Consider the following 22,884-nt stretch of genomic DNA (forward strand, 5'->3'; position numbering starts at 1 on the left):
GTATGTGTGAGTGTTTGCAAGGAAGTCTCCAGGATAACTCCATGTCATATGTAACATTACTTGGAAATTATGTCATTAAGGGTATTGACAAGATCATCCCCAAACAGAGGACAAAACTGGGTGTGGCCTTTGGGGCTCTCTTCCTTTTCTTCTTTCACTAAGACAGAAACATGCCCTGTCAGCACAACCCCGGCTTCTCCAATTGGAAAATCAAATGAATCAAGTTATTTATAAACAAATAAGTGCTCAGATTCGGCAGTGATAAAGGAGGTGGCATCTTCTAAAATATGCAGATGACATACAACTTGAAGTTGGAATGGGAAGGGAGGCAGAAAAAGTGTTGTGTCTGTCTCAAAAATGGAGAAAATCTGGTAGCTTTGTTTTCCCTTTGCTTTTATGTATCATTGCTCTGAACCCAATCTAAAAACCATCTTCTGCTTTCTCATTTTCCTAAGGAATACAATCAAAAAGAAAATCTTTACGAAAACAGAGATCTTGATCTTATGAGCATAAATTGGTGAAACTGGCCAGGGACATTTATCACTCAATTCCACTGCTGTTTTCTTGTCAGAAGAATCACCATTATCATTACTTCCGAGGATGGAAGAAGCAGTTAAGTGAGAGCCACTTACCATGGGGAATGTTTCAGCCACAATTAACTTCCCATTTCGATATCCGTCTCCATTTTTGTATGCAATTATTTTCACTGGCTTCTGGAGCGCAGCTGCCATACCAATAGGAGCTACAACTTGTGTGCAGGTCTTCATCCGTAAAGATAATAGATGTTCTTCATAGTGACTTAGAGTTTTCTCAGCCTCAGAAGAAGATAAATCAGCCTGATTTAAAAAAAAATCATAGGTCTAATCAAGCTTTTTTTTTTCTTCCCAGTTTTGTCATTCAGGTATATTCCCATCTCTCAATTTGATAAATATGTGCGTGTACATATGTGTGGCATCTACATTTTGAAATGCTCACTCCACATGCTACAGGTATTGGATGCTGTGGTGGGATGGCTATCAGGTCAGAACTCATTCTCTTCCCAGCCTGCTGCTGAGTCTTGGGTGAGTTTGGGGCTCTGGCTGTGTTCCTAGCCTTCTCCTGTCTTCTACTTTGCCTTCTCTTATGACAGCAGATGGGGAAGGAAGCCAGGCCAGAGAGAGCCTGGGGTTGAAGTAAGGGGACTCCCACAGTACAGATGTTCTCCTAATCTTTAGCATTAGGATGATGCCCTCCTCTGGTGGCAGATACTGATGAACGAGGAGGGGATGAGCGTGGCCTTCACCACATGGTAACGAGGGTGTGAACACCACACTTCACCTTTCCCTTCCAGCCCTGCACAGGATGCTGCCCCCCCGGGGAAAGCCCTGAGATGATGGGACACTGGGCAGGCTTTCCAATCGGCTCACTGCCACCTCCTAAACACTACCCCACTCTCCCTCAAGCAGAGGACAATGACTTCCCCAGAGGACTGACTTCCTTTCTCCTTCAGAGTTATTGTTTCAGCTGATGTGTACATAACTGTTACTATCCCCTTCTCATCCCCTCCCCACAATGGGTATTGGGTTTAGGAGGGGAGAGGGGAGTGATCTGGGAATGGGCAGCAAGCCCTGATGAGCACACCAGGCCCGAAGGTTGCCCCCCTCTTAGGAATCGCTCCTTTTTATACAGCGGTGTAAGTTCCCCTTAGCTCTTCTCATGTCTAAACTTGAAAGAAAGGCTTTTTAAATGGTGCCATTTTAAATTAAGATCACAGGAAAGTGGAAGAGGTTTTTCTCTCCATAAGCTATAAATAATATTAGACATGGGTGCGTGAATTCAGGCCCCCGACATGAAGAGTCATTGACAACGACATATCAAATTCTCCCTGAAATGCTGCATCTTGTAAAAAGGACTTTACCCCGTGGATATAAGCATAAAAGCTGCTCCACTAAGTGAAGATTCGCAGTGATTTCCTCATCTAAAAGCAACACAGAGAGCAGTGGAAGGTGTCAGTAGATGATTAAAGCCGTAGAAGTGCCCAATTAACTTCAAAGAATGTATCGAACTATTAATAGACAATGTATTTTAAATTACAATGGGAAAAAGAGAATCAATGCAGGTGAAATGGTAAAGGTGCATCAGAGGAAGATGAATGGGACGCTTGGAGATGAACTTGAGTGCAAGGCAGATAATGAGTGCACCAAAGTTTCAAAAGTGATGCCGCGTAGGTATTAGCAGAGCGCAGATCCCTACACACCTCAGCCATATGGATGGTCTTGAAAGGCCCTCGTGAGAAGGGCCTCTGGGCCTCGGAGCCTGAGGCACAGAGGAATGGCAGCCCTGCAGGCAACCGCTGCAGTCCCTTCCCTGCTCTCAGGGATCGTCCACAGGCCAAGCACAGCGTCATTTTCTTCTTTCCAGAAGGTGAGAGATAATAGTGTCCCTAAAAAGAGGGACAAAGGTGAATTTATATAGAAACACCTAAATTATAGCAGCATTTTTGTAGAACACTTTACAAATAAAGCATTTTTCTAATTCCCAAATGAAATTACAACATGAGTGCATTATTTTGCTCACTAATAAACATATTTTTTTTAAAAAGAAGAACATATTTCCAAACTCTGTTGACTAAAAATGCTTAGAGACAATAACAATTCAACATAATGTGTATAACTTTTGCCCAGAATCAGGGTTTCTTGGAGGAATGGCTGAATGGCTACTTCCATATTTGGGGCAAGAAATACACAAAATGAGCAAGGGATATCATGTGGTGCCCAGAAAGAAAAACCATCATGGAATCGTGTCAAAAACACACAGGAGCCAACATGAAGAGTCTCCACAGGCCCTAAGTGGGACAATTTAAGAGCAACAAAAAGAATGATAACCAAAACACAGAATATGTTTGAATATGTCAAAATCCTATGAGTTCACAATGATGCTGAAAAAGACAACAAAAACCCCTAACAAACAACAAAGAGCAGTGGAAGGAGTAAAGGAGCACCAATTTATATATCTGATATTTGGCCATTAGAAAATGTGGCTGATTATTTGCAATGATGGCCACAATAAAACTATCTGGACTCAAACCAACCAACCATAAGAAGAATTTTGTAGAAGAACCTGGGAAATGTAATTAAGAACAGGGCATTTGAGGAATTATTGTTAATTCTGTTAGATGTGATAATGGCATAAAGATTATGTAAGAAAATGTTCAAATTTTTCAGAGGTGCATGCTTACATTTGAGGTGAAGTGATATCATGTCTGGGGGGGTTTCTAAACCCTGTTAAGAGTTGAATTTTGATGAGAGATACCTGAGAATTTATTGTACTAATCTCTGAACTTTGAATATGCGTGAAAATTTCCATGATAACATTTTAAACTACCTTCACATAGACTCTCTAATTGGCTTTGTTCCTCACAAGGTTGAAAGTTAAGTACAGTCAGAGTTAGTATCAACAGCCTCAATATACTAGTACATAAGATAAAATAAAAGTTCAGAGAGGAACGTTTTCATCCAAGGATTCCCAAGAAGCACATGGCAGACATGAGATATAAAACTGTGACTTCTGATTCCAAGCTCTTGGCTGTTCTGCCTTTTCCATTCTGTTCAACTACTCCTTTAAGTACACAGAGCTATCTCAATTCAAAGTCAACATTGACATACTTTCAAAGATGTCATTCTCAAATTTCACTATGAATTTCTCTATCAGCACATCTGATTTCCATTTTTTCTACAAGTTACTGGAAGGCGGAAAATTAAATATCCCCTCTCGGGTGGAAGTGAATGAATATTACATACAGAAAGAATAATTTAGATAGAAAAGCATGGGGTTCATGATGAATTGTGTGCCAATTCATTCATTAGCAAGAATCTATAATAATAAAAGGTTAAAATGCTAATTAGACCAGACGTCCTTCCGGATGACCTTCTGGCGAGGGAAGCCCGGGTCCTGGGTGCCAGAGGAAAGCCGGTGCCGGCAGCTGGGGGAAGGAAGGCCTACTCTTGCACAAATTGCTCTAGTATTTCTATAAAGTGAAGCTTCTCACCCAATATTTTGTTATCCTGAGGAAATGAAGAGAAAAAAAAGCTTGATTCTTTATTTTCCACTTTTCAAAGTAATGAATTGTTTCATAGCATCATTTAGTTGTGACCCATGAGTTGTTGCTACTGTTGCTTAATATCAATATGGATTTAAATATATCTCATGTATGTCAAGCCACAGCACTAATTAGCATACTGATGCTTAAATGGTTCATCTTTGGAAAGTGGGAGCCTTTCCAAGTTGACTTGTTTCATTTTAAGACAGCCTTACTAAAAGACAAAATAGAAAGCGGTACAGGAAACAGCACAGTCAAAACCAGAGAGATGCAAAATGGCATGGTACTCCTGGACATCTCTCATTCAGTGGAGCTAGAGAATGATAAGTAAAGAAGCAGCAGCAGGCCCTAGCTGGTTTTGCTCAGTGGATAGAGTGTCAGCCTGTGGACTCAAGGGTACCGGGTTCGATTCTAGTCAAGGGCACATGCATGCCTGTGTTGCTGGCTTGATCCCCAGTAGGGGGTATGCAGGAGGTAGCTGGTCAATGATTCTCTCTCATCATTGATGTGTCTATCTCTCGCTCCTTCTCCCTTCCTCTCTGAAATCAATAAAAATATATTACTTTAAAAAAGAAGCAGCAGCAGTTTAGAGACATCTAAGAAGCAGAATAAAGAGGGTCTTAGAGGGTCTTATAGGTGCTTCATGAGATTTCAGGTATGTCAGTGGTTGCTGGAAACCAAGATCAACAGTAATTAATATAAATGCGAGAAGTTCGTCAAAAGGCTGACCTGGGCTCCTTTGATATTCACAGGGTGAATTTGCATTTTATTACCTACTGCTGACTCAATGGCCTAAAGCAAACTCCCCCCTGACCTGATAATCTTACGGTTTACTAAACAACCACCTTTGATATGTCTGTCTGCATTCCTAAAAGGCAATTGTGTATTCTAGTAATAAAAGCAGACCGGAAGGAGACTCAGTGGAACTTGACTACTACAGTTAAGTTTTCCCTGGCTTCCCCCCATAATTTCAAAATTATTATTTCTTGTCTTGTGTTTTAATTTGCACATCAGCTCTTTCTCTAAGCCTTTGAACCCGAAAGCCACACTGGCCATGGCTTTTCACAAATGGTCACCAACAACAGCAAGGCAGCTTGACTCACTGACCCATGCTATCTCAGGTATTTGTAAAGTGCAAGTAATTCCTTACTAATAAAAATTAAAGGACCAAACTTGATAAATTATTTTCTTTACAAATAAGAATGTATTGAATGCGTAGGCCCATGCTTGGTATAGTGGAATACAGTTAAAGTCACTTACACTCATTTGCATGTTAGGATGCTTTATGGCGTGGAACGACATCTGGTGTGGCAGGCACACCTGTGGAGGGTAGTATGTGTGATTGTCCTCCCCCATGTGTGTTCTGGTGAACTGATGATGAACCAAAGATGGTGCTGGTGATAGGGAGCCATCAGAACCATATAAACAGGGAGTAATATCAATATTCCCTCATGCTTTCCCACCCAGAATCCCCGAGTTCATTTACAAATCAGTGCTCAATTTAAGTGAACATAAGTTTTCTATAAAGATAATTTCTGGCTTTATTAAATTACTCCCTCTCCCCGTTTTTATTTTATCCTCACGAGGAAGGAACCACTTACTGGTTGATCAATCTTTTCTTCTTTAACTACAGAGGATGTACAAATTCTAGCATAATTTGCGGCTGTGATTTCCTTATCCAGTGCAGTGCTATGGAAGGCCATAAAAGTTTTCTTATTTTCAATGTAATTCCACTTTTGATTGGAAGTCCCATTGTTATAGGGCTTATATTTCTGGGGGGGGGGGGGGAAATAAAAGACAAAATCTGGAGTCAAATGGAAGAGTTTATGATTTGGCTATGGCAGCCATAGTTTTCATTGCATAAATTCAGAAAGTACAGATAATTACTCATTCTGCTATGTAGTTGTAACTACATATTTGATTATTACATAACTACATATCTGATATTTGATTAATATAAACATACATGTGTATATATATATGTATATATATATATATACACACACACACATATATATATATATATATAAAATAGAGGAATATGCAAATTATCCAGGACGCCGTCACATCATGACCGTTCACAGGGTGGGCGGGGCTGCGGGGCCAAGGGGTGGGACTCTGGGTCTAGCGAGATTTTGTCCCACCCAGGCAGACTCCCCCAAGGCCCTGCAGCCAAATCAGACACCGACCTGGGGTTTACTAAACTTTACTGGAGCTGCTCCCCATATCCCCAGACCCTGCCCCAGAACCGCACTGTCTGCAGCAGGGTGCTGCAGCAGCCTCCTGACAGGCGGGCAGCCGGGGAGAGCCAAGTGGGGTGGGGGCTGCAGGGAGCCATGGAGGGGTGGGGTGGCCAGAGCCAAGTTCCTGGGGGTCTGAGGAGAGCGCCTGACAGGAACCCAGACTGCAAAGAAGGAAGAGGAAGCAGCCACGGGGAGCTCTTCCAATCCCCCTGCACGAACACCCTACCCCAGCCCCCACAACCCTGGGGGGACAGGGAGGCTGACTGGATCGGGAGAAGACAGCCTTGGGGGTAGCTGCAGCCCGGACCTCTGACTCCCAATCTCTTCCCCCACCACCCCCACCAGGGGCGCCCACAACAATAGCACCCTGGCAACGACCTGTCAGCGCCCCCAAGGCACCCAGGGCCTGCGGCCTGCCGCTGCTGGGTCGCTTCTGCTGGGGCTGGGCATGCCTCTCCTCCCTACAACTCCAGACCTGGGTGGAGGCAGGCCTGAGTGGCCCCCCAGGGTCAGACCCATCCCCCCTGACAGCAGTGGTGCCTTCTCCGCAGTGGAAGTGCACTGAACCTTGCCGGGGGCATGGCTAAACCCACCCTCCTAGTCCACCTGGCCCCGCCCTGGCCTGGCCCCCGCCCCACTCCAGGAGATTGGAGCCCTGCCCTGAGCAGTACAGATGCTAAATGGCCATGTACAATTTAAAGAACGATGCCAAGTAATTTAACAGTTTCTCCCCCTTTGGCCTCGCTGCCCCCCCAGTGTCCCTATAGACCCCCTCCACCCCCCGTCAGTGCCTCCAGGGATGACCATTGCTACAGGGATACTGGCCAGAGCCTGCTCCTCTGAGGCCTGTGGAACCCTCTGCAAAGCTTCGATAGCTACAGTCCCAGGAAACAATCATTAATCAGTACCTGCTACCCGTGGGCTTAAAAATAACAATCCCTTCTCATGTAGACATCACTTACTTGATGAAACATTTCTAGGTTTATTAGCTCAGAACCTCCTCATGACAACCCAGTGAAGTAGGTGGAGAAGAGATTACAATTCCCATGGTGTATGCGTATGGATTCAGAAATGAAGCTCAGAGAGGAAAAGTGTTAAGCCCAGTGGTTCCCAAGGTGCAGCACATGCCCCACAGGAGGACAATTTGATTTTAAGTGGGGGCAATTCGAGAATGAGTTAACAGTGAATTTTTTGCATTTCTTATGGTTCTAGGGGGCCTCATCTATAGCATATCCTATATAATAAAAGGCTAATATGCAAATGACCGAATGGTGGAATGACCAGTCACTATGATGTGCACTGACCACCAGAGGGCAGACACTCAATGCAGGAGCTGTCTCCTGGTGGTCAGTGTGCTCCCACAGGGGGAGCGCTGCTCAGCCAGAAGCCAGTCTCACGGCTGGTGAGCACAGCAGCAGTGGTGGGAGCCTCTCCCACCTCCGTGGCAATGCTAAAGATGTCTGACTGACAGCTTAGGCCCACTAAGCTGTCAGTCGGACATCCCCCCAGGGCTCCCGGACTGCGAGAGGGCACAGGCCAGTGAGGGACCCCCCTCCCACCAAGTGGACAAATTTCATGCACCAGGCCTCTAGTCTATATATATATATAAATATATATATATAAAAGGCGAAGCAACCATCCGACCGGTAGCTATGACATGCACTGACCACCAGGGGGCAAACGCTCAACACAGGAGCTGCCAAGTTGCAGTGACTTGGTAGCTGCAGAGACTTGGCAGCAGCAGTTCTCAGATGACACACCGCAGAACCAGAGAGGAGAGAGCCCAATTCCGAAGTGCATCACCCGACAACTGCCCTCTTGCAATCCGGGACCCCTCAGGGGATGTTGGAGAGCCAGATTTGGCCTGATCCCCACAGGCCAGACCGAGGGACCCCACCTGCCTGAGGGACCCTGCTCACTCTGCAGACACCCTTTAGCCGTGGCACCGCCCCAGGTGCAGCCGGCCAGGTAGGGACTGCAGGAGGTTGGCTCCAGGGCGTGTCCTGCCAGTCCCGCCCCGCTTGCAACCTTCTAATTAATTTCCTTTCAATGTGCACAAGTCTGTGCACCGGGGCACTAGTGTATTTATAAATATGCATTCTTTAATTTACAAAAATAGGATCACAAAATATATACAATTTGATAACTGCATTAGGTTTGTTTTTTTGTTTGTTTTTGTTTTTACTTAACAACTAGAAGCCCGTTGCATGAAGTTTCGTGCAATAGACCTTCCTTCACCTGGATGCCGGCACCAGTTTTCCGCCAGCACCAGTTTTCCTCTGGCCACCTGCCGATCGGAGCGCCTCCCGCCAGCACGATCAGCCACCCCAAGTTCCTCCAGCACCAGTTTTCCTCTGGCCACCTGCCGATCGGAGCGCCTCCCGCCAGCACGATCAGCCACCCCAAGTTCCTCCAGCACCAGTTTTCCTCTGGCCACCCGACGATCAGAGCGCCTCCCGCCAGCGCTTCGATTGGCGGGTGGCCAGAGGAAAACTGATGCTGGCGGAAAACTGATGCTGGCAGCCATGCATTCGGCCACCCCAAGTTTCGCCACCGGCGCCTTCTGCCGGCCCCATGGGTCCTCCTGCAGCGCCGGCCATTGGGGCTGGTGAGAGGAACAGGGTCCCCGCCCCCCGCCAGCCCAATCAGCCACCCCGAGTCCCGCCCCCAGCCTCCCACTGGCCCAATCGTGGGTGTAGCGAAGTGATGGTTATTTGCATACTTCCCTTTTATTAGGTAGGATATTCCATTAATCTTTTTTTTTTTTTAAACATTTTTAAAGGATATATACTATTTGCTTTTAGGGATATTTTATTTTACCACTCTCTAAAAATTAAACATGTAGATTCTCAAGTTTTCCTTACTATAAGTGAAAAAATATATATACAGATAAATCTTTGTGTAAATCTAAAACTTCTTTAGAACAAACTTCTCAAGTAGAATTGCAAATAAAAGAACACAATCACTTTTAAATATTGAACTTTATCACAGCCAATAATTTCCAGAAAGGTTATTGTAGTTACAAGTCCACCAATAGTATAAGAAATGGCCTGTTTTCCTCACACTCTTGCCAAAACATCTTCAACTTAATAGCTTGCTGATATTTTAATTTACATTTCATTGGTCATTAAGGAGGATTTTTTAAAATGTGAATACACTCAGCATTATATGTAATGGAAATAGCATACTTATTCAAATTATATAACTTGGTTCAAACATAAGTAAAGAAATAAGTTGTTTCACTTTAAGAGAAATTAAACCAGATTAGTTCCAACTAAACATATGACACCTTTAAAATGAATAATACTTACTTTACCAAGGAGAGATTGATAGTTAAGAGGAAAATAAATGAACCTTAAGAATTGATTTAATAGGTCAGATAATAGAGCATCCCTCAGAGGTATGAGAACAAAGACTATATTTCAAGGAACAGGGAGGAGGGACCTACTAAGATTAACCTAACATGCCTCATTGTTATTTATTTACTTGAACTTTAATATTTTCTCATAAACTGATTGCTTCAAGAAATAAAAATGGAACACCAGCAGCAATAACAAAAAATCTTGAAAGTTAATACAAATTATCTTGGTATCAAACTCATTTCTTATAAAATGGGAACCTTAAGGGAAACATCCATATCTATAATTTTATGAAACTGATTAAGGTACTAAATTTTCATCTGCATGAGGTTTTTATCTCGCTGTCAAAGAGGCACCTGACAGGGAAGAATGTGATGCTATATATACTGTGTCTCCTAGAACAAATTTTAAGCCCATATTTATCATCAGGATAGAAGACTTAATTAAGCTTTGATATTTGTCCAGATTGCTTTGTCCCAATTTTGGATTCATTGCTATTAAAAAACATGGGATAAAAGAAATGTTACTTGGAGACAATATATTCTGTTCACCAAAAATAAGGCAAAGATTGTGGAGGAATCAGAAAGTAAATTCAGAGCAGAGCTGCTCCTAAACTTTCTCCCCTCCTACCAAGAAAAACACACATAAACACATATTTATTTAGGAGTGTCTTTGATTACAAATAAGTGAGGATGACATAACAAACATAAAAAGAAAGAACTGCCCAGGTGTTTGCCTAAAACTTAAATGAAGCCAGACTTCTTTGGAGTCTCCAAAAATTGTTTGGCTGCTATAAATATTTGCAAAAAGTATGTTAAAAGTATAATTAGAATTAACACTGTTGAGCTCATCCTTCAGGAAGAGCCTTCTGACCATGTTCTTTCACTCTAGTTGCCACTGAACTTAAAACATGTGGTGCATCCAGCAGCCATTCATTCCACTGACTGTACCTACCACTGAGACTACAAGCCATGTGAATGCTGCTGGGACAATTGCTCGTGCTTGCCATTGGAATTGATTTACGTAGAAAGCATAGCTCCTGACATGCAGCAAGCCCACAACCACCATCTGTTGGATTAAGCTAAATTAAGAGCTACATGAACATGTTCAATTTGAAATCTAAGCAGAAGGTTGTAAATATTTTAGCAATAGCATTCAAGATAGAATTCTGTGACATCCAATTTCTTTCTCCACAACAAGGATGCATGGAGCTTTACTTGCATTCAACTAAATAAAGGGCCATGATTACTCTTTATATATATCTTACCTGAAGAATAACTGGATAGCTACAGACTTCATTCCCCGTCTTGGTCATAGACACTGCCAGCACAAGCTCTGGGTTCCTCACCAGGTGAAAGGTCCTTGGGAAAACAGGATTAGGCACATTACACAGCAGCATGACCAGCTTAGAGCGCCCTCTGTGCCACTTATTAGTGTGTTACTTCTTGTCTCCATAATAGATGTGAATTCTGTAAGCTTTTCTCCCATTTTACAGCAGGCATGATGTTAGCGGTTCTCACAGAGAGTGCTGGAAGAGCACTGCAGGAGGAAGGGGCTCCTCTTTCTGGCTGTGTATGGCATCCCTAATTGGGAGTGGGATATCCAGTGATGCTCTTCCCCAACCAGGTGCCCAGGATGCGTGGGCCTTCGGCACCTTCTCAGCCCTGACCTGGCCTCATGATCGCCTGCTTGTGGCTCTCCTGACACAGATCCTGCATGCCCCAGGCCTTCTGCCATGCCAGCACCCCCACTCCCTTTACATGCCCATGTGCCTGGCAACCAGTTATACCCCCATTTATGTTCCAGAGGGCTGCTTGCTGCTTGCCCAGCAGCCAAAGACAAGGTCTGGCCAGGCAAAGCAGCACCTTTCTTTGCCATCCAGTGGGCTGCAACCATACCTTTCCAATGGGTTTTGAACTCCAGCCTTGGGGAGGGGCCAAAGTCCAAGTCTGTCCTTTCTTGCATACCATCCCTCAGCCTTACAGTATCACATAGAATGTATATTTGTTTAAATATCCGATAATTACTCTTTTATCATTGTTTAATAATCATTTATGTTAAGCTTCTCCTGTTTAAATCACTGTACGTTTTCTGCCTCCAGATTGTACCCAGACTGCTATACTCTCCTCCCCATTTAGTTGCTATGGGAGGCAGTGTATCGGAGTGGGAGCCACAATGCCTAAGTCTGAGTCCTGGGTCTACCTGTCAGTAGCTCTACAGCTCTGCTTAACAACTCTGCTTCAGTATGCTCATCAGTAAAATGAGGTAATACCTGATCAGATGATTGTGGGAATTAAATGAGTTAATGCATATGAAATGCAATGAATGTTGTCTGTTGCATAGTATTCGTATTTGTGATTATTACTAATGGTTATGATTTTTTTAAAAAAGATTTCCCCCAATTTTTTTCCCTGAAGGAGCTTTCCCTAAAAGTCCAAGATATGTGGTGAATATTTTTATGTGATCTTATTGGAGCTAACATAAGGCCCCCTCGATTGGAAAACAAAATGAAAATTATTGAGCTAAAACTTTCAAATTCTTTTCCTTGCATCACTTAAAAGCAAAAATAAACGGACCATTTTAGGCTCTTGTCTGTATGGAAAGAGCCAATTCTTTCCCTCTGTCAACATAGTTACATTACAGACCAATAGTGGCACTCCTGCTGTGGAAAATACAACTCTTCCTGAACATAAAATTTAATGATGTGGGAGTAGAGAAGGGATCTATTATAAAAGTAATATATTTTTCAAGATTGAAAAAATTCCAGATATCTAATTTAAACCTCTGAACACAGAACAATATATCCTCGTTGTAAAAATACACAAAGTACTGAAGACTATAGTAAAATTATAACACAATTTTAAACATTACTCTGACTTCTACAAGATAATCACCATTAATCTTACAATGTATTCCCTCCTTCTATTGTTAGTTAATGAAGTATCATCTTAAATCCAAAGTGGATATTCCATATTTTTCAATACCTTCTCGGCTTTTATGAAGATGGTGCACACGGCAAGGGAGCTGATATTCTATATTGCTCCTCTCTGCAGCCTCAGCATGTTGAGGACTTTGCACCTTGCATTCTTATTGGCATTCAATAGTATGTGAATGAATGAATGAGTATATATTTCTGCAGTAACCTATTGAGATGCCAAGATTAGTTAGCTAGCTATCTCTGTGTTTTGCTGACTAGAATGACTAGAATAGATATAGCAGCTTCCCCAGGCTTCAGTGCCCTGCTCAGCCATTGTAGAGTTGGTTTTTCTTTTTCCTTTTTGAACAATGCAGCTAACTGGTGCTGGCCCACAGCAGGAATGCTTATATTCTGCAGGAAGCCTGAGCTTATAGAACTCTACACAAAACCCCCTGCGTGCCAAAGAGCAAGGTGAGAAATTACTCTGTGTCCTAGCAATATCCAGCACAATACCACTGTCTCTTCCATTAACCCATGCTATGAACACATGCAAGTCACTTAATCTCCTTGAGCCTCAGTTTACCTAGTTTTGGAATCAAGTGACTAAGACTAGATGATTTTAAAGATTACTTTGAGCTCCAAATTCCATAATGCTGAATTTCCCCCTCTATAACCTTGAGTGCTGATGAGGGAATTTTCATCCCTGAGGATTTCTTCATATTTTTTCATATTTTCCTTTAGAGACCAAATGATTAACTCAGATTGCGCCAGAGTTGAAAATGGGAGGAAGATGCCAGATTATCTCAAAAGTTGATCTGGACCTTCTTCTGTGGGGCTGAAAACCAAGCTACTGAGACGTCAGCAATTTCCTATGCCTTTCAGTGTCCCCTTGCTCACTTCTTGCCCTTCCAGCCGAGATGATGTGTTATCCCATCAAGGCCTGAATGAAAGGACTAAAAGTAGACAATTCTCAGCACAGTGATGCCCCTTAGAACCTCCCACGATGTTGGCAGTGAGATACTCTGCCCACACTCTACTATTCCAAATACTGAAAGGGCAGTTGCCTCCCTAAACTTATTGCCTGGACAAAATAAGGAGGATCAAAAGACAGTGGTTCACATAAACGAATTTTCTACAGGTTCTGCTACACAGTGCAATCCAAGGTTCTCCAGGCCTCACCAGGTAATCAGAACTGATGGGTTTCAATATCCAATTAGGCGGAAGGAAAAAAACCCAAACACACACAGCAAGATGCCAAGGGGAAATGTGAAAGAAAGAATTACTGTCACTAGGCAGACACACTTCTGCCATAGGACATATATTCCTCTAAATCGTGCCCACAATTAATCATCCAGACTTCTGCAAAACCTCTGTCCAAATGTTTGTGGAGTCTCCAGATGGTGACCCATGTGCTCATGAGCAAATCCTGTCCCACTGCCCCTCCCCCTCACTCCTCCACCTCTTCTCTCCAGACTCTGGAGTTTCCCACCAGAGATCAATCAATACCACCATTTCCCACCAATGGCCCCTCTCTTCTATGGCTTGACATGGGGAGGCCTCAAGAAGGCCAAGTTGTGGAGTGTTTTGGAAAGTGGAAGGAGATTGGAAGAGGCTGTTCTCGTTCATGTTACATGTGGCTACATTTTCCAAAGCAGTGCTGATCATAGTCCAATGTTTCAGCGTTTTAGGCAGACTTCTCTTTTATTTTCACTCCAATAGCCGTGCCCTCCTCCTGCTCTCTCTACAGCAATGAGGATAAAAAACGAAACCAATGCCAGATACTCAGGAGGACCCAGAAACGGCCCTCTTTTCCAATGAACAAGTGTTTCTGAGTTGAACTCATTATGCTTGGCTTTCTCTTCTCTTGGGTCATGTTTCCCATGTGTGTTCACCCCAGTTCCTCAGCCATGCTCGAATTCCAACTGAGGCTCAAGCAGGACCTGTACTATAATATAGAAAGCCAAGGCAGTAAGATGCATTGCTAATTTCTAGAAATGTAGAGATGGGGTAGTACCAACTCTGTAGGGGCAGGGATATTTATTGTTTTGTTCTTAACCCTAAAACACTGCCCGGTGAACATTCTTTACAGCTGAATGAATGCATTCTGGTCCCATAAAGCAAGCCACTCACAGGGACAAAAACCTGCTTCCTAGCGTCCCATTGCAAAGACAACTTAGCTAGGCTAGGATGAATGGGGCCAAGGAAAACACTCACCAGGTCCATCTACATGTTGGCTTTTCAGCTTTCTGTAAAACAAGCCCAGCAAGTCTCCCTTGCTGGCAGTTTTGCTCATCTCAGACAGTGAGCAGATGAAGGCTAGCTCCTTTCCCCACACATGCTGGGCCCTCTGCTGCCCCCTGCTGAAGTTTATGCAATCTCTGTCAAACCAGCAATTCCTAAACCTTTTGCATCCCACACCTATTGAGAATCCAATGAAAATCACAGCTCCTTTCCAGAAAAAAACAACTGTATTGCAGAGATACACAAACACAAATTTTATATGGCATTTCAAAAGACTGAAGAGGGCCCTGGAGACCCACCATATAACACTAATGGTAGAACCTGAAGCAAACCAATCTAAAAACCAAGGAGTTATTTTCTTTCTTGTTAAGGAAATGTTCCAACATGCACACACACACACAAAAAAAAAAAAAACCAGAGAGAAATGTTGAAGAAACCACCATGGACCCAACAGTGAGCAACATTCTGCCATTCTTGTTTCATCCATTCCCCTCCCAACTTTAAACATTTTTGCTTTAGCTGGAATTTTAAAGTAAATCTGAGATAGCTCTTAATTTTATCTGTACTATAACAATATATATAGTCCAGTGATCAGAGTTTTCTTTCTTTTTTAACATAACCATTATAACACCCAATAAAATAACAATACTTCCTTCATATTATCTGGTACCAAGACTGCTGTGAATTTTCTCTGATTGTCTCAGCAATAACTGTCTGATAGTGGTTGGCTTGAATCTGGATCCAAACAAGGGCCACCCATCAAATTGCCATAATATATTTGTATAAGTAAGAATTCGTTTTCACTGTGTCATATCAGTTGACTATTTGATGGAAGGACGGGAGGGAAGGCACGTATATGGGGAGGTGCAGGAGCTTGAGTTATGAAAAGCAAATTTTAAAAAATGAGGTCTTTTTGGAATTCTTACTTTATTCCTTCAAATCATAAAAATAAAATTAGATGAGAGTCCAGTTTTCTCTTGACCTCAAAGGCCAGTTAAAACTATGAACCCAGTAGGTCAGATTTCATGTTTCTTCTCTGAATCAATAGCAAATAAGTTGTGTGTAGACTACTGAGCGTTTACATTTGCTCTCACTCTCTTTCTCTTCCTGGAGTAGGATAAAAATGTATTGGCTATGTTAAATAGAACATCCAAAGCCCTCAAATATACATGAGCCTGCTCTGGGGGGACCATGTAAATCTCCCGCTCACTTGTTGATATATTGACCCCTAAATATAATGCGTTCACCTGCTGCCTTCCTTGTGCATCCAGCGTTGATGACTGTCATTGGCTTTTTTCTCCACCAAAACCACCTCCATGCCTGAACGCAGGTCTGGACCTCGCACCCCCAGGACTAGCTGAGGAGCTTCATGGCTTATGATTTGCCCATCTCTGTATTCAAACTGCTGGTGGCAGAGCTTCTGCAATTTACTCCGTTTTGGAGAATGGCTGAGATAAAGAAAATCCCATTATGTGCAGAAAAGTACCTCGTGCCCTTGATGTGCTGGAGATGGCAGGTTCTGTCGGCAGGAGACCCGCTGTGAACCAAATTCACTTACAATGGTGAGCCATCACCCTTGGGACAGCAGCGATGTACAAAGTAGAATTCTGAGTTTATTTAGTAACAGAAATAAATGTTTATCTGAGAGAATATGAGAAACTCATCAGCACAGAAAAAAGACATTCAGTTGAAGAGATAATTTAAAGTGGAAAAAGAAGTTAGAAAAAAGAAGGCATGTAGAATCAAAACAGAGAAAAATAAAGGAGTTCTGTTTAAACCATGAGTGTTTCTATCCTCTATCTAGACTCTTGGCAAATAGAACATTATTCTCCAAGTTTTTCAATTTTCCCTAATAACTCACACTCATAACAACTCAATATTATATAAAATAATAATATGCAAATAAGTTAATTTAAAGGAATCTCTTACTAAGGCTCTTAAGGGATTAAGTAAGCTTATCAAACATACTAAACATCACAATGCATTGGCAATTAAATTAATTTATAAACATCTATTAAAACTAATAGATGTTTACATTAATTGACTAATATAAACATTTATTAGTGTATAGCGCATAGACTAATGCTAAATGTTTTATACATATAAGCTGCTATAATGTTAAGCAAATGTCTAAAGATGATAGATTGCTGTCGTTTCACTGGGCACTGACCAGAAAATAATAAAATTTAAAAAAGAAGAAATTGCATTTTACTAATTTCTTAAAGACATCAGGGCATCTTACATGTTAATGCATAAGTTCATTCACACATTTATTCAACAAATATACAAGCTTTGTGCTAACTTCTCAGGAGGCAAAGATGGATGAGCTTTAACAGAAAAGACACACCAGTGAAAATAAATTATATTATTTAGCGGAAGTGCGAAGGACCTTCCCATCAGTACTTGCAAATACTTCAGTCAAAAACAGAAGGAAGACAAAAATGTATACGTTGATGTAAATAGCAGCTAACAGTAATGCAAATCCTTAGGAATATTCTTGCCCCAAAGTGAGAAAATCTAAGACCAGCTAGAAATCTCTATAAGGAATTCACTGAAACTTTTTACCTGTATTTTTTCTGTGGTTCCACATTTTCTAAGATCTCTTCCTGCATTTTCTTTGGAAAACAGTTGCTCTCATCAGAGATATGAGAAGGTTCCTGCCAGGCATACTTAAGAGGCGTGTGACGAGCCTGCATTCGGAGATGGGCTTTTGCATGTGAATCTCTATCAAGGTTCATAAACAAACACAAGTCTAAGAATTTGGATTCATACTCCCAGAATTTTCTCTGAGGCGTATTCTGATCGCATCCTAAAGGATACTGACAGACCTATAAATCATATTTCCATAGTGATGCCTAACATTGCAAATCCATATCCTACTAATACTTAATTTAGATATTTTAATATAAAATTGCAAATAAAATTGCTTTATCACATAATAAACAGCATTCATCTTTGTTAGGTTTACTCAGAAAAAAATAGAACATGTATTATGTTTCAAAAATTATAAGACTAAGACTACTTAGTAGTTTAAGAAATTCCTAACAGACATGTACGGAGAATCCTTGTACCCATCCCGTAAGTGGGTCATATTTCTTCCTGGAACAGTACAGCTAGATTGTTGGGTTTCATAAAGTTTATTCATTAGACGTTAACGGAATCTTAATTAACTTAACTTTTCCACTCAACAGAGGAATCTAGGGAGACTCAAATAGTCTTGGCACTAATGGTGCCAGCTTCTGATAGAGAATAATGTACTAAAACACTCAGAGTAAATAGTCATCATTGGAATAACTGTGCCCGCCTTCTGGCTTCTTAAGACGAAGATGAGCATGGAAGCATAGCCACCACACAGATCTGTATATATCCAGTTCCAGGCCACACTGTTCAGGGCACTTTTGCCTTCTGTGGGATCATGACACAGTATGAGAACTGCTCATCTGAAAGCAGGATAAATATATAGGCAAGGCAGCAAGCATATTTCAGCACTGTAAATATGCATATGTGAAAATCAAACTCTCTAGAATAGGCTGTGACCACCAAGGTCTGGTGGTACTTTGATGTAACTGTAAGCAACATCAAATTACCAAAATCTTCAGGGACAACTCCTGTGTCAGCAGAGCAGACTATACACTTTTCCAGTGTAACAAAAGTATGACATGTAGATATGAAATTGGTGAGTAATCACGACCTTATTCAGAACAGCAGCACAAGCTGCTTCTCAAATGAAAACTCTCAGTAACTGTTAAAAAAACAACAGTGCCATCTTGTGTTGAAAATTAAAAAAACAAACAAAACAGCTTTCCCATTTCTTTGAGGAAAAAGAAGGAGGAAAAGGTTATTTTTAGTTTTAACACATTTAGTAGTGTGTAAACAGTATTCTTCCTCCAAATCCAGATGTTTTATTTTTTAACTTTGACTTTATCTATATGCTCTTGGGTTTCCAGACAAATGAAGTAGAATCAAATCAATTTTAAAATGGTCATTTTAAAATCCATCTGGCTATATGAATTCATTCATTTGTCTATCCATTCATTCATAAAACTAATTATTCATTATTAGTTATTCATGTCTTTAACTAATATTTATTGAACATTTACTATATGATAGCTGCAGAGTTCTAAGTGTCAGAATACAGTGGTAAACAAAACATAATTTATCAGAGTTCATGGAGCTTACATTCTAGAGGAGAGCAGAGAGATAAGAAAATGAATAAATAAACAAGATAAGTGCCATAAGTGGGATAAAACAGAATATTGTGATACAAATTGGTTGGAGTGGGGTCTAGTTTAGGAATGGACTCAGAGAGGGCTCCTCTGAGAGATGATGTTTGAGTTGAGACCTGGACAATGGAAAGGAGTCAGCCATGTGAGGATCTGGAGGGAGAGCATTCCAGGCAGAGAAAAGAACAAATGGAAAGTCTCTGAAGCAAGAATATGTTTGTCTCATTTGAGGAACAGGGACACTGGTGTGACATATATGCAGTGAATAAGGGGAAAGGTAGTAGGAGAGGAAGCTTACCAGGAGGGCAGGGCCTGCCTGCAGTACAGCAAGGAAAAGGGAAGGTGTCCCCACCCCCATCCCAGTGCCAGGCTCTGAAAGCCTTTTCTTCCATAAGGCATCACAGCAGAGGTCAGTGCTCCCACAGTTTCTCTTCCACTGTGCTTCTTACCATTTTTACCAGAAATCTTTACACAGAACCCATATATCAAAAGGGTTCCTTCCAGATTTATGGCCCAGTCTCTTGCTTTATGGATGTCCTTTCTTAAGCCATCCTATTTCCCAAATAAGTGAAAACTGCCAACCAAACATATCTAAGGAAGTCTAGGGAAATCTTACAGTGACTTTCTAATGTAAGATGATTTAAAATCGACTCATTGAAAATAGTTCAAAGAAACAATGAAAGTTAGTCTGGAAAAAAGATAACCCGGTGGGCTAATGATGGGGAGCTTTGAACATTTTAAGGACTCTTAAGTAGAAGAGGAATAGGGCATTGCATAGAGATACAGAAAAAATCATAAGATGGAGATGCTTTAAATAATTATTTCAGCATTAAAATGGGCTGCCTTGTGAAATAGTGATCTCCCTGTTACTAGGAGTATTCAAGAAGACTGTATCAAAAGGGCCTGCCTGGAATGTCCAGGAGACTCCTGGATTATATTTTGGGTGGACTCCAACAAGGACTCCAAGCCTGATGAAATCTATGAATCAGAATACTGTCAATGTTTGTTCTCAAAGATGTTCTTTTTCTTAGTTTCTCTTCATTTTTTCCCAAGTGCAGTCTACTAACTCAGAGGCCAGATGATACATATTTTAGAAGAAGAATGAAAGGGGCATTGGGAAAGTTTGTGGTCAGTTCCCTAACCATTGAGTAAGATGCCATGTAGGTCAAATCATACTCTCTGACAAAGGCTTTCTGGTGCCTCTGTCGGTATAGGACATTGGACCAGATGACTCACTCATCAAAATCTGAAAGTTTGAACCCTAAAACAAAAGTTGGTATTCTTATAATTAAGGACAGAAACAGTGTTTTTAGACAGGTTATAACAATTATATATAAATTAATTTTCACAGTTACTGCAATGGCAATAGATCAACTATTTGTGGTTTTATGATTTGAAAACTCAATCATTTATTTATTCAATAATGTTTAAAATCAATTTACCCTGCTCTTCACAAAAGACAGAGGTTTTGCCTTCAAGGAATTCCCAGCTTGGTGGTTGTTTGTGTGGTAAGGGGGTGGGGGTGTGTGTGGAATCTTGCTATCTATAATCATTGCTATAATTGATTTCAATGATGAAAAATTATTCCATGGATGAAGACAGGGCAAGTCAAGGCACTTCAGGTGGAGAGAAAGGAATGTAGCTCAGAGCATGCCACGTTCAGGTGACAGCTTGTAGCTGCTGAGCTGGAGGGTGGAGTTCATGTGGCAGGAAGGAAAAAAGGTAGAGTGAGGCAGGCATGGGGGTGACAAAGATGGTCAATGACAGGCCTGGACCAGGTCAGAAGGGCTCAGGATTCCAGACTACATATTTTTTCTGTCTACACAGGTAGCCATTAAAGAATTGTAGAAAAAGGATTGTGTTTTAGAAAGATAGTTGTCCACAGATAGAACTTCAGGTGAATTGAAAGGAGATGATTGTGGAGATGAGTCCCATCAGAAAGCTATTTCAGAGCCCAGGATGGTAGCTGTACATTAACATGCACCCAACTTGAAACTACATTAGGGAAGAAGCATACCCAAGGTCCACATTTATGGAAACAAAACATGATGGATTCTTCAAATAAATGTCTGCGATTCTAATATTCTAGTCTTTAAAAAATAGTGGCATTATGACAAAATGACTGAAAGTAGATCATTGTGAAAGTAGAACTGTGAAGCTCCAGCACTATCCCTCTGCCAGGAAACCGATTCAGTATGAGCTCTTCACCTGACATCCATTTCACACACTTGGCATGGGTTCCCTACTGGGCTCTGTGCTGTTATCAGGCTAATGAGCTGAGTTCAAATACTAAGCAGGCAGCTTTTCTGACCACACTGATCACTTACAGAGTTTTACTGAGAGCACTTCCCGTGGTTAAAGCATTTTTTTGCATTTGCTCTTCCTCTGGCTCTATACTTTGCTTCTCTTGTCCAGAAGTAGCTACGGGCTTACACACAGCAAGCTTGGCTCCAGACACAATGTCACTTTGGACTTCTAAAACAAGAGCTGAGCAGAAATGCACGCATTGCAAGGACAGGTTAGTTATAATTGCAGAGAACTGGGAATTTGAAAGCACATGCTAAAATACAAATGTAGAAAATTTCCAGCTATTCGGTATAAACACATCCTAAGAGTAACTGATAATTGCTTTTTAGCAAATACATTGGGTTTCTATTCAATTTAATTTTGTAGATTCTTTCCTCTAATGATATTCTTAGTAAAAAATACTAACACTAAGTTTTTCCAAAAACAATGAAGTTGTTGTACGTTCTATTTTAATGGGATATATATATATATATTCTGTAGAGACCCAAACTCTTCAGTGAATGTCCCCAAGGCTTTGAAACACACATGCAAAATTTACTGTACAGTGTTCAAGATATGCAAGAGGGTAATGTTTTTAATTATATTAATAATTTCCCCTTCTTGCCATTCTACATATAGAACCTTTGTCCTGGTGCCTGAAGCAGCCTTAATGAATGAGGAAGACCATGAGGAGATGAGAAATGCTACAAGAGGACAAGGATTGTTTTGACTTTCAAGCCGAGCATAAGTCAATGGCTGTGAAAGTCAGGATGACACTGTCTTGATTTAAGATCTTTCCAAAGGCCTTCAGCTCCCATTTAGCATATCAAAGGTTTGATCTTTCTCAGGGTTGACCTGGAGAAAACAACTGTTTCTGGGCCTGAGGGGAGAAGAGTAAGAAGAGGAGGAAGGCAGAAACCCAGCATGAGGGATCTTGTTCCCCTACAGGCTTCACTCCAGGCATCTGAGCTTCACCAAGGTAGTCCTGTGCACACTGCTCATTTTAGGACACTGTGGCAGTTACCCTTGAAGCAGCCTTCAACAAGCCATTTAAATCTGAATGTGGAAATGGTTTCTGGGAGGTGCAGCTGTGCCCCAGGATTTGCTGACAATCCTACTGAGCGCTTTCCAGAAGAGGTTGCCCAATGAAGGTCAAGGGGTCTTGAAGCAAAGACTTACAGAGATGACTACCCAGCAACAACCAGGCTTCCAAGGGCCAGGGGAACCAGAGGAGGGGCTAAGCAGGCAGGAAGTAGCACCCACCCAGCATTGTCTGAGCCAAAAGAATGGGACACCATCACCCAGCCATGGACTTTAGCCAGCAGGGCCCAGATAGCAAGAGGATCTGCACCCCAAATTCTTTCTTCCATTCTAGAGAGGAACTAAAGTGAGACTGGAACCTGGTAAATCTGAAAGTCCCATCCCCGCCCTGAAGGGACTACTTAAAGTAATGTATGGGATAAAATTTAAACCTGACTGAACATTTGTCTTGTCCTTGGTAGGGGTGCATGAGGCTCACAAAGAAGACCAATGTGTT

General features: G+C 41.7%; 1 protein-coding gene across 1 annotated transcript in view; it reads right to left on the minus strand.

The window, feature by feature from the left end:
- Positions 1–22,884, minus strand: part of DCDC1 (doublecortin domain containing 1) — a gene marked incomplete at its 3' end in the record, with an annotated part of 313,690 nt that overhangs the window by 26,103 nt on the left and 264,703 nt on the right. Inside the window, exons 25-31 of the mRNA XM_054725690.1 lie at positions 21,389–21,548; positions 17,404–17,562; positions 16,086–16,286; positions 10,948–11,041; positions 5,680–5,850; positions 2,237–2,422; positions 633–836 (exon numbers count right to left, since the gene is read on the minus strand). Of these exons, the coding sequence (XP_054581665.1) occupies positions 633–836; positions 2,237–2,422; positions 5,680–5,850; positions 10,948–11,041; positions 16,086–16,286; positions 17,404–17,562; positions 21,389–21,548 (1,175 nt within the window). The remainder of the gene's footprint in view (positions 1–632; positions 837–2,236; positions 2,423–5,679; positions 5,851–10,947; positions 11,042–16,085; positions 16,287–17,403; positions 17,563–21,388; positions 21,549–22,884) is intronic.

The sequence above is a fragment of the Eptesicus fuscus genome, chromosome 13, assembly GCF_027574615.1.
Source record: "Eptesicus fuscus isolate TK198812 chromosome 13, DD_ASM_mEF_20220401, whole genome shotgun sequence".
In the NCBI taxonomy this organism is placed as follows: Eukaryota; Metazoa; Chordata; class Mammalia; order Chiroptera; family Vespertilionidae; genus Eptesicus; species Eptesicus fuscus.